This window comes from Trachurus trachurus (assembly GCF_905171665.1).
Source record: "Trachurus trachurus genome assembly, chromosome: 3".
NCBI classification, from domain to species: Eukaryota; Metazoa; Chordata; class Actinopteri; order Carangiformes; family Carangidae; genus Trachurus; species Trachurus trachurus.
The window spans coordinates 20,937,229-20,952,051 of record NC_139893.1 but is presented as its reverse complement, the minus strand read 5'-3'; the positions used below and the strand labels follow the sequence as shown (position 1 = coordinate 20,952,051).

Genomic DNA, 14,823 nt, shown 5'->3' with positions numbered 1-14,823 from the left:
CCATCCATGCTAGTTTATTTCTATTATAGCTTTCACCGTGTGATCATTATAGAAGAGCTTTTGACATAACTTTCACTCTGCTTTAAGCTCTGCCCACAAACACATAATAACCCAACACCCTAAGAAACCGGAGCTCCACCTGGGGCTAGTACTTTCGCTCACCTGGATCAAGCAGCTTACCTTTTCTGTGAGACAACCATGATCTCAGATGTACAGGTGCTTCATCCCTGCAGACTAACAGTAAACGCAGCTGAAATCTTCTCAACTGCACATCAAGAGTCAAGGTCTAATGAAGCCACAAGGACTACGCCATTTTCAAATTGCAGAGATGCCATAGCCTCAAGTCATATCCTTGTTCCAGTCATGATGCCAAGAATAAAACACAGCTCTTCCCTCAGCAAACAAAAACGGACAAAGCTACTCCTGAACTCCCAAAGCAAAAGTGCTGATCATGGTAATAAGCTTTTCCCAAATCTAAACAAGTACACTGTAAATTGTGATTTTGTCTGTTTGTTATCTTAACATATTATTCTATGTCATTAGGACACATGATTACTGAGGTTGTTATAATAACATGAAATTATTAGTTAAAAACGTCTCAACTAAAAAATAAATGCTAATTTGAAAATCCAGGCCCAACTGAATTAGAAATGTAAGTCAACTTGACTTTGGGGATAAAAACGGCTGCGTCATCACGCTTTTCTTGAAATGCATTGTGGGAATGCAGCTGCGGGCGGGAGAATGTGCTCCTTTCCTCCCTTCCTCCATTTTGGACGCAAGTTGGAGGGCATCGTCGACCGCATGTTTCTTCGGAGGTAAAACTTTCACTGGCTGAATTCAGGATTTATTCCGACGACACAGACAGAGCAGTGTGGGAAAAACGAGTCGACAAGTATTTGGTGAGTTTTCTTTTGTTTTTCTGTCGAGTTTATGTGGTTTAACAAGGTGATATAGCCTACTTTTAAAGCTAACTTTAAGCTAATTTAGTCTTTGATAAGTGAATGGGAGAAACTTGAATTTAACAGGTTTACTGTTGTATTTTTCGGTTTGATAAGGGATATAAGTGTGAGGGTAATTATGTTTTTGGCGTTTGGTGAGTTTGCTCGGTATTTATTTATTCAGTTGCCGTGAATTAACGAGGTGTGTGTGTTAGGTAGGTGGGGGGGGGGGGGGGGGTTGTACTGTGTGCGCGTGCAGTGGGAAAAAAACGAATGTGTCGAGTGTAGAAAAAGAACGTGTGTTTTTCAGGTGTAGCTAACTTAGCAAAGTTAGCAGTGCTAGGAGGGGGCGTCTAGGCTGTGGTGTGTGGGTCGGTACTCTGCACAGGCACAGTGGAAAAATAGTGTAAGTTAAATGTCTACTCAACTGTTAAGTTAGTCTTAATCACATTGTTTGTAAACCGTGGCTAACGTTAGCAGTGCTAATAGCACCAGAGTCTGCATGCCTGTGCTGAATGCGTTAATGTTACACTGGCTTCGGTCCAGCTTGTGGTGGGGTTATGGAGGTGTGCGCTCCACACACACAAGATGCCTGCAGTGGAAAAATGTGAATGTCTGGTCAACTAGTCTAAAAGTAAAATATAAAGTTAAGCAAAATGAGCACGATTTAACAGGGTTTAGAACATCTGGGAGAAAAATGTGTGTATTAAAAGCCTTTTTTGGTTTTTGTTTGTGTGTTTGCCCAGTGTGACTAACATTAGCAGTGCTAAAGCAACAGCAGCTGTTCTTCAGGGTTCTTACGGATCCTTAAAAAGTCTTAAAAGGCATTGAATTCATTAATCTAAAAACAAGGCCTTAATTGGCATTAAAATGTCTTAAATCGATTTTTGAAAGGTCTTAAAAATTTTAACACTTGGTAAGTGGGATTTTATGATTATAATTAGTCTCAAATCTCAAAATAATTGGTAAAATTCTGACAGAAGTTTTTTTTCTCCCTCCCAATCATTCATGTAGCAGTCACTTTACCTTGGACCACATATTAAAGTGGGTAAAATTGTCCCTAACCCTATAGCCTTGATGTGGTGACGTTTGTTTTGTTTTTTCTGCATTTGTGATTATTGTGAAGTCGGTCTTAAATTTCATTTAAAGCAGCATTTAAACTTCTTAAATTTAAGTTGGCTTAAGCTGTAGGAACCCTGGTTCTTGCTGAAGTCTACAATACGTTACCTGCTGTTACGCAATACACATTGCTTCAGTCAAATGGTGATATTCCAGTTTCTTATACCACAGCTTATGATATGCTTTGGATGGACTAATGGGGGAATAAAGTAAAGAATATTTCATAGACGAGAAGTTGTTTTGTAATATTTTATTATTGTGAATGTTCAATTTGATCTATATCTAGCTTATGTTCATTTCTGTTTAAAAAAAAAATTAAAACTTAATCTCTTAAGATTTTAAATACATTTTGTTATTGACTGTCCTCAGCAGTATGTTGCGGAGCTTCCTGCACCAGTACTCCTGCTGCTTCTCCATTACGGGCCCTGCTGAATGCCATCTATGAAAGGTAATACTCGACTATATATAAGTACCTGATAACCACACTTCAAATAATCAGAATTCTCTCTGAGTAGTAATAAAGTGCTCTTGAAACTTTCATGCAAGTTTTATGGATGAAATGTTAAGATATGCAAACAACAAATGATTAATTATGATGTTTGTCAGTACATTGTATTAGCGGTTCTTAACCTGGGGGTCAGGTTGTTGTGAGATCACAGGAAATCATAGAAAGGGTGCTAGAACAAGAAATATGAAATTATTTTTGTACGATTACCCAAGTGTCGCTTGTATGCAACAAGCTATTTTTTCTTCCGGAACCTTTCTCAGCTTGGTATTTGGAGCACTTGCGATGTTACGAAGTCTGCAAGAGAGACCCTGCTCAACTGACGGTAGCCGAACCTGAAGACCTGAACCACTACATCCCATTGTCGGCATACACCGTGCAAGGCCGACTTCTGGTTTCACCGAAGGCATTTCCTGTACATTAAGGTATTGTTGTTTTTTTTAAGGTCTTAAGCCCCCCCACTTTTGCACACATGGTTTTCACTGAAAACTTGTTAGTTGAACTTGTGGAATAATTTTTCCACTGAAAACTTGTTAGTTGAACTTGTGGAATAATTTTTATTCAGAATATAGATATAGATAATACTGTTGAAACACTTGTTGCAATCGATGCAGAAATAACACAGGATGCAGGGGAACCTCCACTGCGTTTCACTGTGCCTCGACCATAATACATCCATGGCCTCGACTAGCGCACCAAATCGCGAACCGCTTCCTGAACCAGTAGGCGGAGCAACGGGCCGGCGAGGCTTCGGACGTCATCTCATACGTCATCGATACACGCTTCGATACGCGCTTCACAAAATACTTCCTGGATTACTCGACGCGCGCTTCGAAGCCTCGGCACGGCAAGACCCATCACCAGTTTTCAGTTTGTTAAAAATGTAATTTGTATTTATTCAGTCAGTGAAGGTTTAGAGCATCAGCTCATAGCTTCTGTCGTGTGTGTGTGTGTTTCAGTCAGACGTCGACGACAAAGTACAAGATGGTTCAAGTCTGCAAGAGAGACCCTGCTCAACTGACGGTAGATGAACCACTACATCCCATTGTCGGCATACACTGTGCAAGGCCGACTCGTGGTTTCAGGGATTTCTTGTACATTAAGGTATTGTTTTTTTTAAAGCCCATAAGCCCCCCACTTTTGCACACATGGTTTTCAATTTGTTAAAAGTGTAATTTCTATTTATTCAGTTAAAGTTTGGAGCATCAGCTCATAGCTTCTGTCGTGTTTGTGTGTGTTTTGGTCAGAAGTCGACGACAGAGTACAAGACAGTTCAAGTCTGCAAGAGAGACCCTGCTCAACTGACGGTAGCTGAACCTGAAGACCTGAACCACTACATCCCATTGTCGGCATACAACGTGCAAGGCCGACTCGTGGTTTCATCAAAGGCATTTCTGTACATTAAGGTATTGTTGTTGTTTTTTTTTAAAGCTCATAAGCCCCCCACTTTTGCACACATGTTTTTAAAAAATCTAGAAATAGTGGTAAGTTTTTCAGTGAAAGTTATGGCCAAAAAATGATTAAAATGTCCCTCATTGGACAAAAATGTCCGTCGTGGGGCCAAAGTGATATTCATGGAATGATATACACCCGAGGCACACTGCCTACCTGAGCAGTACCCCTTTTCATTTCAGTGCACATATCAACAAGTATGAGTTCAGAATGATACTTCAATGCACAAATAAATAACAGACACTTCAAAGACCTGATCATATTTTGAATTCTATTAATGTGACCACACTCAATCCAATTGTGGAATTATGTAATTTATGTGGATTTTATTTTCATTTCAGTTTCATCATGCTGCTGCGCATCATCTTGAGGGAAAATGACATAAGAACGGTGACCATTGACACCTTGCCGGAGACTGTTCATGACTTCTGCTCAATCCCGAAGACCAAACTGGGACTGGAGGGCGACCTTGTGATTCAGTATCAGGACCCCGAGTTCGACAATGAACTGTGCAATTTAAGTAGCATGTCGGAGCTTCCTAAAGATAAAGCAACTTTGAAAGTGCACACCAAGTCTTCTGAATACCACACAGACTCAACTCTAGACACGGCAAACCTGTCATCATCTTCCTTCATACAATCAAAAACTGAACATTCCAAGTATCAATTTGTCGATACAAATAAATGAGTAGCTTTAGATGTGTAACATTTTCTTGAACTGCACACATTCCTGTCACCATAAAACTGAAAATGTTAAATGCATAAATGTGCACACTACTCAGCATCTCACATTTGTTGAATTTAATTTTTCAACCAAATCCACTGAACTAATTGTTTAAATTGCTGTGTCTTGAATATAAAGGCAACACTTTTTGATGCAAAATTGTCAAAAACCAAACAGAAAAAACAACTATCAATGATCGTGAAGATCTTCAAATAACTACAGTATACTGTATGGACCTTTGCAGATGAACTGAGTGTCATGGAAATAGGTCCATCTTTTGCCTTGAACATGGCACTTTGTAAACTGTCTGCAGTTCTATCTGTATGAAAGACCATTTCTGCCTGTGAAAAGAAAAAAAATGTTCCCATGGTATTCAGGGGACGTTCTGACCCTCGTAAATTTTTTTTTACGTTTAACTCAAATTTTAAAGGGATAGTTCACCCTAGAATGATATTTCGCTCATTATCTACTCACCCTCATGTTGACTAAGGGCTGGAAGAAGTTTCGGAGCCCACCGTCCCTTCTCTGAGTTACAGGGGGTCTTAGCGTAGCAGTGCATTTCAATGCCATGGTAGCAAAGGGACACCAGAGCTCTTCGTAAAAAAAACACACACAAAAAAACATCCAAATACCTCCATGATGCTCGTATGTAATGTCCGTCTTGTGCTGAAGCCCCAAATTGCGGAATTGTCCCGAAAAAAATTAAATAAGTCCACATTCCAAGCATGTTTGTAGCATTAGCTCCCAGTGTTGTTGTCCGGTCTTCCGCTGCCAGCGCGCATGCGCAACGTTCGCACTGAGACTCGAGTCGGTCTCAGTGCTCTCATGTGCTCTTGCGCATGCGCGCTGGCAGCGGAAGACCGGACAACAACACTGGGAGCTAATGCTACAAACATGCTTGGAATGTGGACTTATTTAATTTTTTTCGGGACAATTCCGCAATTTGGGGCTTCAGCACAAGACGGACATTACATACGAGCATCATGGAGGTATTTGGATGTTTTTTTGTGTGTGTTTTTTTTACGAAGAGCTCTGGTGTCCCTTTGCTACCATGGCATTGAAATGCACTGCTACGCTAAGACCCCCTGTAACTCAGAGAAGGGACGGTGGGCTCCGAAACTTCTTCCAGCCCTTAGTCAACATGAGGGTGAGTAGATAATGAGCGAAATATCATTCTAGGGTGAACTATCCCTTTAAATTTCATAATTTGGACATTTTCTCATCAATTTGACTTTTTTTTAAACTCAAATTTGGCTCTGGGGAGGGGGGACTTTTCTCTTTGACTGGCAGAAATGGTCTGCTGTGTTCCTGCTCATTTAACAGAAAATAGCATTTGCAAATGCTACAAATAATAGACAGCAAAATATGAACTGACTTGAATACCAGACAATTTTAACATGAGTCCGGAGCTAGACGAGTCATCCGAGCACAATCTCACATGGTTTTCCGCAGGAGTCTGTTTCTGAAACCATGCACAAGTGAGGAACACTGTCCTCCACCGATGTTCATCAGGACTTTCTGAATGACTTCAAATGTTTTAACATTAGTTGGAGCAAGTCTTGATCTGTATGTCCTGTGGTGTTGGACGAGAATGTTATTCTTGATCTTTGTGGCCCTTTGTTCTCTTATATGGCAGTATTGTCACATAATACTTGCAATGCTGTAAATTTTAAGGAGGTTCAGTAAATCTTGACAGGTGTGTGCTCCAATAAATGTTTAACTGGCTGCATGTTAATTGTTGTTTGTCATATTTCTCTTTGAAGCAAACACGCTCAAAGTTCTAAGACATCTTGGATAAGTTCAAGTGATTGATTAATTTAATTCAAATGACCTGACACTTTTAATTAAACTAAGATAGATTTGCAAATTCAAATAACAACCAAGCAGTTCAATCAATTAATAAATCCAAGTCAAGTTAACTGACACAAGAGATTAACACAACTCACAGTTTTAGTTGAAATGAAACAGATTTGCTAGTTCAGACAACTACCCTAAATAGTTTAATCTATTGACAAATCCAAGTTAACTTAACTGAAACCAAAGGTTAACACAACTGACCATTTCAGATTCAAACAACTACCTGTATGAGTTAAATCAATTATGAAAGATAAATCAACCCAAACTAACACAGGTGTTTACCCAACAAGGAATATTTAACCTAGATAACAAATTATTTTCTTTCACTTAACTTGAAATTTTAAGGCAGCCCTTTCACTCGTATTTTTAAGTTGAAACAACACGTTACAATTTACAGTGTAGGCAGAACAAACAACCTCTTGGTTCCTCCAAGATTCTTTGACATTTACATTGTTTCCATTTTTTTACAGAGAGTTACAGCATTCTTTAAGTTCATATACGGTACATGCAAATACGCCGCAAAAGAGAAAAAAGGATCACTGTACCAAATTTAACGAGTAGCTAATTTCCATCTGCAATCTCAGGGCAAGTGGGGAACAGTAAAATTCAAAATCCAACATCACAACTACAAATAGGCCAACATTGCACGCATAGCCGAACAGACACATTCAATTTTTTAGTAAAAAATAAATAAAACTTGTGTATTTGTTACTTTCTACATATTCCCATGGATCCTACAAATGATGTTATATGAGTTGTAAATTATGAGCACAAATATGGATCCTGATTTACAGATACAGAAGACTTTTATTTGTGCATTGTGCTTTGCGAGTTATGTAACTTATTTGTGAAAGGTTTGCGACTATGGGAGGAGCATAATCATGAACAATCTTACGCACTAAACGCACATCTGAACACAGAATTAATTTGTCTAAGCTTCCAAACAGTTTTTAGGACAGTCTTGCTGACCAACGTGTTATGCAACAGTGGAAATGAGAAAAAAAATAGGGTATTCAAGTATGTCTTCATATTTAGCTTCACAAATCTTATTTGGCTTGCTTTGCCAAAAGAAACTGATTTCGATACTAGATCAACAAGGCACAGAGAGAAAAATAAAACATGATAATAAATAACATAAATTGTTTCGGGGCATTAAGTCCAAATGTACATGATAAATGTATAATACAACTTATTTCCTATTGCACACGTACTATAGTACTGATTTAATGCAAATTCACTTTTCATAAGATTTAGCAAGCACTGTAATTTAATATAATTAGTAATTAATCAGTCAAATATGCCAGTGCACACAAATTAGAAAAGCAGAGACCAGACACAGTGTTTAGTTAAATAAACCCTACTATTGTCGGAGCCATGATAGGAATATTAGAGCTCAATTCTCAGAACTAGAAGACATGTTTGTGTTGACGACCGTTTTCCAAGTAGCAGGTCATGCTAGTTTCGAGGTAAAACTGACAAGATGTGAGTACAGCATGAGGCGCTTGCCTTGTTTTGAAAGTGAATCATACAGAAGGTTTGAGAGCAGTTTTCCATTTGGACCCCACTGTGCATCTTCCAGGAGAGATCATGCTCCACAACACACTCACATCCAAAAAGAGTAAAACTGTTCTCTTGTCAGCGTTATTATTTCCCTTGAGCCATTATGTTGTGTTATCGAGATACATTTCAGAAAGATTTTGAGGTAATATTCCACGCATGGAGGCTTATTTCAATATATTCTTATTCTCACAGTCTTAGAATTTGACAATTTGTCTTCTACTGTCTGCTTGTGTGTGCGTGTGTGTGTGTGTGTGTGTGTGTGTGTGTGTGTGTGTGTGTGTGTGTGTGTGTGTGTGTGTGTGTGTGTGTGTGTGTGTGTGTGTGTGTGTGTGTGCATACACATGTTTTGTATGCAAGACATGTGTATGTGTGTGTGTGTGTGTGTGTGTGTGTGTGTGTGTGTGTGTGTGTGTGTGTGTGTGTGTGTGTGTGTGTGTGTGTGTGAACTCAGAACTTAAAGGTACCAGTGGACTATCATTACTTTGAGGAGTTTTTCTAGAGAGCTCCAGCTGTGCCTGTGTTCTGGTTCCTGAGACAGGGGGTGGAGTGCTGTTTTTGCAGCCTCATATCACCACCACCACCACCACCACACCCGCCCCTCACCACCACCACCACCCTGCACCAACCTCAAGGACAAGCCCAAAGAATTATGAGGGGAGGGAGAGAGAGAGGTTTGGGGAGAGGAGGGCGGCATAAGTGTTTGTTTGGAGGGGATAAATAAGGAGGAGAGGAAACGAGACACAGAGAGATGTAAAGATGAAAAAACAGAACTAGACAGAAAGAGGCATCCTCTCCTGATATCAGTATTCATAAAGGAAGAAAGGGGGGGTGGAGAATGGGCAATCAGACCATCTCCACTGATTAAAAAAAAAGAAAGTCCATGGCAAAGATAAGGAGAAAAGCAAACTATTCTGATCCACTACCTAAGTAGGACCAGCACTAGAATATTTTAACAGGGCAAAAAGAGGGCATTGATGGTCACAGTGAAGATGTTGTAGGGTGTTGAGCAGTAAACGAGAAGGCAGAGCAGAGTGGGACTTGGTGCTTGTACAGTAAAGAGGAGCAGCCGAGGCTTTCTGATTGAGTGGAGCTGGCAGGCCGGGGGAGCCTCCCTCGGACTGCTGTCAGCTGGGAGCGTGCAGAGGCCAATCACTGACACAACAGAGCTGCATAAGTGCCACTTCCCCAGCAGGGGGCGCCCTAGCCTCCTGCCCTGTATCATGCTGCGTGCCCCCCCTGGGGAAAGATTTATATTTTTAAACAACCCCTCTGCCCCAAGGTGACGGGATAACAACCACGCCAAGAGTCCACGTAACGGAACATGACCCGCAGGTCTCCGCGCTACACTGAAGATACTTTAATTGAGATGAAACGAGATGAGGGCGCTAGACTCCCCGTCACGTGGAATTACGCTGTGTGTTTTTTGATCTGATTCACGGGAGCAAGATGCTAGGCACAGGTTTATTTTGAGTAATAACACTCATTATTCGTTTTCACAGGTTTCACTGTGCAGCGAGAGCCTGAAGTATATTTCAAGCAATAAAACTGACTGCCAGTAGCAAAAAAGAGGTAATGAAGACACTATCACTGGGCATGTGATACTGCAAATAAGAACCAAGACGTCTCCACCTGTATCGATTAGCACACACAATACTGTGTGTATCACAGTGTCAAGATCCACTAAAAAGAAATCTCACTGCCAAGTCTCATTCCTCTAAACTCTGTTCCTTTAGTCCAGAGGACAATCTGACAGCCAGCCTTCAAAAGACAAACCCATAAAGTATTTATGTGTGTGCCTGGGGTCCAGTGAGTTCAGACAGCCACTGAAGAATTCATTAAAGGAGGTGAAAGAATTGTTAAGTGTATCAAATTTAAACCGAGGCCAAACAAGAAAAGGCTCAGCCTGAACCACTGACAGAGAGAAAATCAAAACTGTCTTTAGTGATGACACTCTAAACACAGAAACAACATGTTCCTAACGCAAAAGACAACAGATAGTGATTTCATCACCACCACAGCCTGGATATTCAGCTTTGGATTGTGTTTTTAGAGTAGGAGGGTGAGAGTACATTGACATTAAATTAAGGTTCTTCCTGCTGTTATAATAACATATTTTTGTTCCCTGAGCGACGTGCATCCCCAGACTGAAGTTACAAACATGTAAAACCTAAAGGCCCCCACACACCACCCCGACGCGAGCCGACGGCCGACGGCCTTTATCTGACGACTACGTCGCCTCTCGTCAGACACAGTCGGCAGAAAGGAAGCAGTGAAACACACCGCCTTGACTACTGCCAACTACACAGCAGCCTGTATGTTCTGCGCTTGCGCAAAATGCAATAAGTCTCCCTAAAAGCGGGTGGCGCTAGTCTCGTGCCAGTAATCCGAAACATGAAAACAGGAAATGCCGTAACGGAGAAACCATTGAAGAAACCATGGAGAACAAAGCGCACACAGCATTAGCTTGTTATTAGTTTTGAAAAGACGTTTTGGACGTTTTGGAAAACAAAGCTTGGCAGCAAAATCGCTCCGGCTGAACTGATGGCCGCGTTGTCTGCTCTCTGGTTCGTTCTTGCCCGAAGACATTGCAGGAGGAAAAAAGTAAGGACAAACCGCACCGTTTGTTTACTATCGTCACTTCCGTCCCTCCCACACACCGCGCTGATTCGCTAGGGCACCGCCAGTGAGCTAGCACACAGCCAATCAGAGTACCCAACGAGTCTAATCCCCGACAGCCGACGCTCCCCGACTGTGCATATCGAATCGGGCCCGACGGGACACGACAGCTTACGCGTGTTCCCGACGGAGCTGAACACACCAAACAGACGTCGTCCGACTCTCCCTGACTGTCTCCAACGCTCGACGGGAATTTCTGTGTTACGCTGCAAAACAGGCAAGGCATACTGTACATATCTTACCTGTCTCCAGAATTCGCCGGTGTAGCAGTCCCGGATGGAGAAAGGCCTCGTCTTTACATGAGCGAATTTGCGTCCCCACTAGCTCAGAGTTGGTGGCGAGTATTCTAGCACTCTCCTCGTTCAGGTTCACGCCAGCCATGGAAGCCACATCATTGATGTCATCGTCATCCCTGAAACATGAGAGACAGGATATTAGCAATTAGCAACATGACTTCCTACAAAGGCCTAGGTGAATTAAAGCAACACTATGTAGTTTCTCGGCCTTAAAATAATGTTTCTAAACTCATTCAAGTAGTAGAGAAACGGTTAATTGGATGAATCATGCCGCTGCAGCTTGAGCGGGTTCGCACCGGTTGCAACTGCGCTCTGCAACTTTCCTGGGCAGGTAGGAACACAGCGGCTGTGCATCCCAGCACAGGGCGCTCATGTGCGGGTGAGAGGAGCAGGGAGACCGGGTTTGAGCTTGAACAAAACCTGACTCCCGCTATAACTCTGACTGGAGGAGTGAGATTCTGGTGAGCTGGAAAATTCCACAACACCAGTCCGATATTTATCTGTGTTCGGTTCGTGTTCAATGACTGTCTCACTTTTTTTTTTTCACCTCCTCCAACAAAACCCTCTTTGCTTTCCTCCGGCTCCGTCAACAAATTAATGCATTGCGGGGACGCTCATACAGCATACAGTATTTACGGCAAAGGTAGCAGACATCTGCCCCTCTCAACCAGAAGCACTGAGTAAATCTTACATTGTGTTGCTTTAAGTGGGATTTGTTGGCATTTAGAACTCAATGATATCTGCATAAATGTACACACATCTTTTATAAACTGCATCTTATTGGAGCACAGTTGATGCCCCTTGTCTGGTTGGAAATACAGATTTTGAAACAGAACCCCTTTTGAGACATAAAGTAAACTGTAATGACTGGTACAAGCTACTTCTGTGTAATTGAAGCCAGTTCAGGGTGAACTAAAGGTAAAGTTGCTAAAGTCGGATGACGCAGGGGGAAACGGCCTCACTAGGGAAGATTTCTTTTGGGATTGTGTCCTTGTCGCAGAACTAGTGACTCCTACTGGTTGGTCTGTCTGCACGGTCTCCTCCTCCTTCCTATTAGCAGAAACAAATGCTGCAGTGCAGGGGGAAACAGTCAAACTGTCATTTATCCACCACTGAATGAGAGAGTCAGCCCAGGCATTACATAAAAGCTTTGTCCCCAGACCCTTACCCCCATATCAGTATTTACATCCTATTATTATCAACATATATCCCCTGCCTTGTTTTTATTCATGGATATTTTCTTGGATGAAGTTATGCATAGGTTTTGTTACAGAGAGCTGTACTTTGGTCATAATGGCACAGTATTCCCATTCCAGGGTCTATTTGTGTCAACATGCGGAGAGTTGCTGGAGATGAAGAGCGTTCAGATGGAGTTAAGCTCGATAAGGATGCTCCTGAGGATTGGCACCGAGCTGTGATGAATCTAGCTAATGTCAGCAAACTCTATTTTCGCACCGATTTGCAGCAGTTAGTAATGTATTTTCTTGATGTGCTGGTCATTTCTCAGAGCTATATTGTTGACTTCACATTGTTAACATATAAGCAGCAACATAGAGGAGGTAAACATGCAGAAATGGTGATTGGGTTGGTGCTTTTGACAGTCAACAAGGTCCAGACATCCTTTAAAGGCAGCAACTCTCTTTGTTGAGTCGTCACCGAGACAAATTCCTTCACAATCATTGTACTTGGCGAGTAATGACTCTGACTCTGGCCTGAATTAGCAGAGCGGTGACGTGTTGTGCTTACAGGACTGGCCCTGAGCAAGTAGCAGATTTTTTCTGAGTGGCTTTGACGGAGGGAACAAAGAACCACAGAACACACACAGAGCGGCCTCTCTCCACTCACTGGCTCACCTCCACAGTCATTTACGTTCCTGCCACCGTCGTCGGTTGCGACAGTGCCCGTGCATGTGTCGACGTGCTTTTGTGTGTGTGTGTGTGTGTGTGTGTGTGTGTGTGTGTGTGTGTGTGCGCAGCGAGGGCCCCTGAGTTTTTTTCTCAAGTGTTTGAGTGCGGGGACACACCATCAGCCAACTCCACCCCGCCGAGGCCCTCCTGCTCCTTGGTGCGGCCACAGTGAGCCGATATGAAACTTGACACCGCGGCAGGAGGTTGACAAAGACAATTAGAGCAGCTCTCTGAACCTCACACACCTCTACCTTCTCTCCTCTTTTCCTCCTCTCCTCTAGCACTCAGTCTAATTATGACTTCACAGAGAGAATCTACACAACAACACAAGCATGGATACATTGGATTATACCCTGTGCCGCACCTCAGGCTGTGCACCTTTCTTCATCACGTCCTCATGGATAACTTGACCTGTCCTAAAAAGAAACATGCCTGAGGCCGTGTTCACTCAGGTAAAAAATGTTGCTACTACCACAGCTTAAAATGATCTATGTAGCAACTGCACATGAAGGGGAAAGTAATTGATTACAAAAGAACCCTCAGAACTAATACAAGCAATCACCACAAACTGATCTGGTAAATACCTTATCATCTATGTAACACTGTACTAAGCTGCCATGTTTGTTGTGGAGCTTCTTAAAACACTAGTCTCTCCATGTTTAAAGAGAGAAACCAAGCTGAACAAAACACGTTAGATTAAATGATCTGAATTGAAAAGGTCTGTCGAAAAACAGGAGATATTCTAATTATTTAAAACAAGGCTATATGGCTCATATTACATGAAATGCATCATTGAATTATTCATATACATCTACATGTTTGAATTCTAATTCATTTTAACTCTCGGGTTGGTCAAATTTTTCAAACAAAGCTAGCAAAGCCGCTGTTTTGTGGATTTTGTCATAATTAGCGTATGAAAGAGTTGTAACGTTTATTGACACATTACTGGGTCCTTGACCTTTGAACTTTGACCACAAACATGTAATCTACGATCTGAAGAAATTTACTGAAGGTGATGCTGAGATATCACCAAGAGAATGGGACTGAAGGACATAAAGATGGATGGACGTACAAAAGGATGGATGAAGAGACTATTTGAAAACGTGATGTCTCCACCCATTGCTGCCACTGTGGGGGTAATAACAGGAAGTGAATTTACGGTTTGGTTGGTGCTCTCTAGTCAAAATGAAATATCAGCATGAACGTTGCCGTGTTAAACAATGAAACAAACAATAAACATACAATAGGCTTAGCTTACATGAAGCCAGAGAATTATGCACCACGCTGGCACAGCTACAGCTGCAACATAGCTCCGGCTCTGAGAAGGAAAGAGCTGCCTCATTTTCACCAGGCAGAATTTACAGTACAAATATATGTAAGTGGTGCTGATGAACAATAAAATACATTCAATCTGTTAGGTAACATACTAAAATGTCTGCAGGAATACAGAGCAGAGGTATTTAAACAATGGCTGATTCAGATGCATCAGGCCCTAAAACATCAACCAATGTCTAAGAACACTGGAAATATTGTGAGTAATAATGTTTCTTATTCTTGGAAGGTCTGATTTCTTGAGCTATCTGGGATCGCCTGGGCTCAAATCAAATAAGAATGCCAAAGACAGGTCTGACATTAAAAGGAGGGAATTAGATATGAAATGCAAAATATTCTTGACTATACCTCTGCACTAATAAAGCAGAGATGTAATTAGCTTCCACAGAAGCAAAAGAGCAGCCTCTCAGTTATGGTTTGGGTTGGCCCGGGGGCATGGAGCCTGCGGTCACATGAAT

The 14,823-nt window shown here is 41.8% G+C and overlaps 1 protein-coding gene across 1 annotated transcript in view; it reads right to left on the bottom strand.

Moving 5' to 3' along the window:
• LOC311008191 (transcription initiation factor TFIID subunit 4) overlaps positions 1-14,823 on the bottom strand; it is an 85,946-nt gene that overhangs the window by 47,756 nt on the left and 23,367 nt on the right. Inside the window, exon 9 of the mRNA XM_084001643.1 lies at positions 11,073-11,242. Coding sequence (XP_083857769.1) covers positions 11,073-11,242 — 170 coding nt within the window. The remainder of the gene's footprint in view (positions 1-11,072; positions 11,243-14,823) is intronic.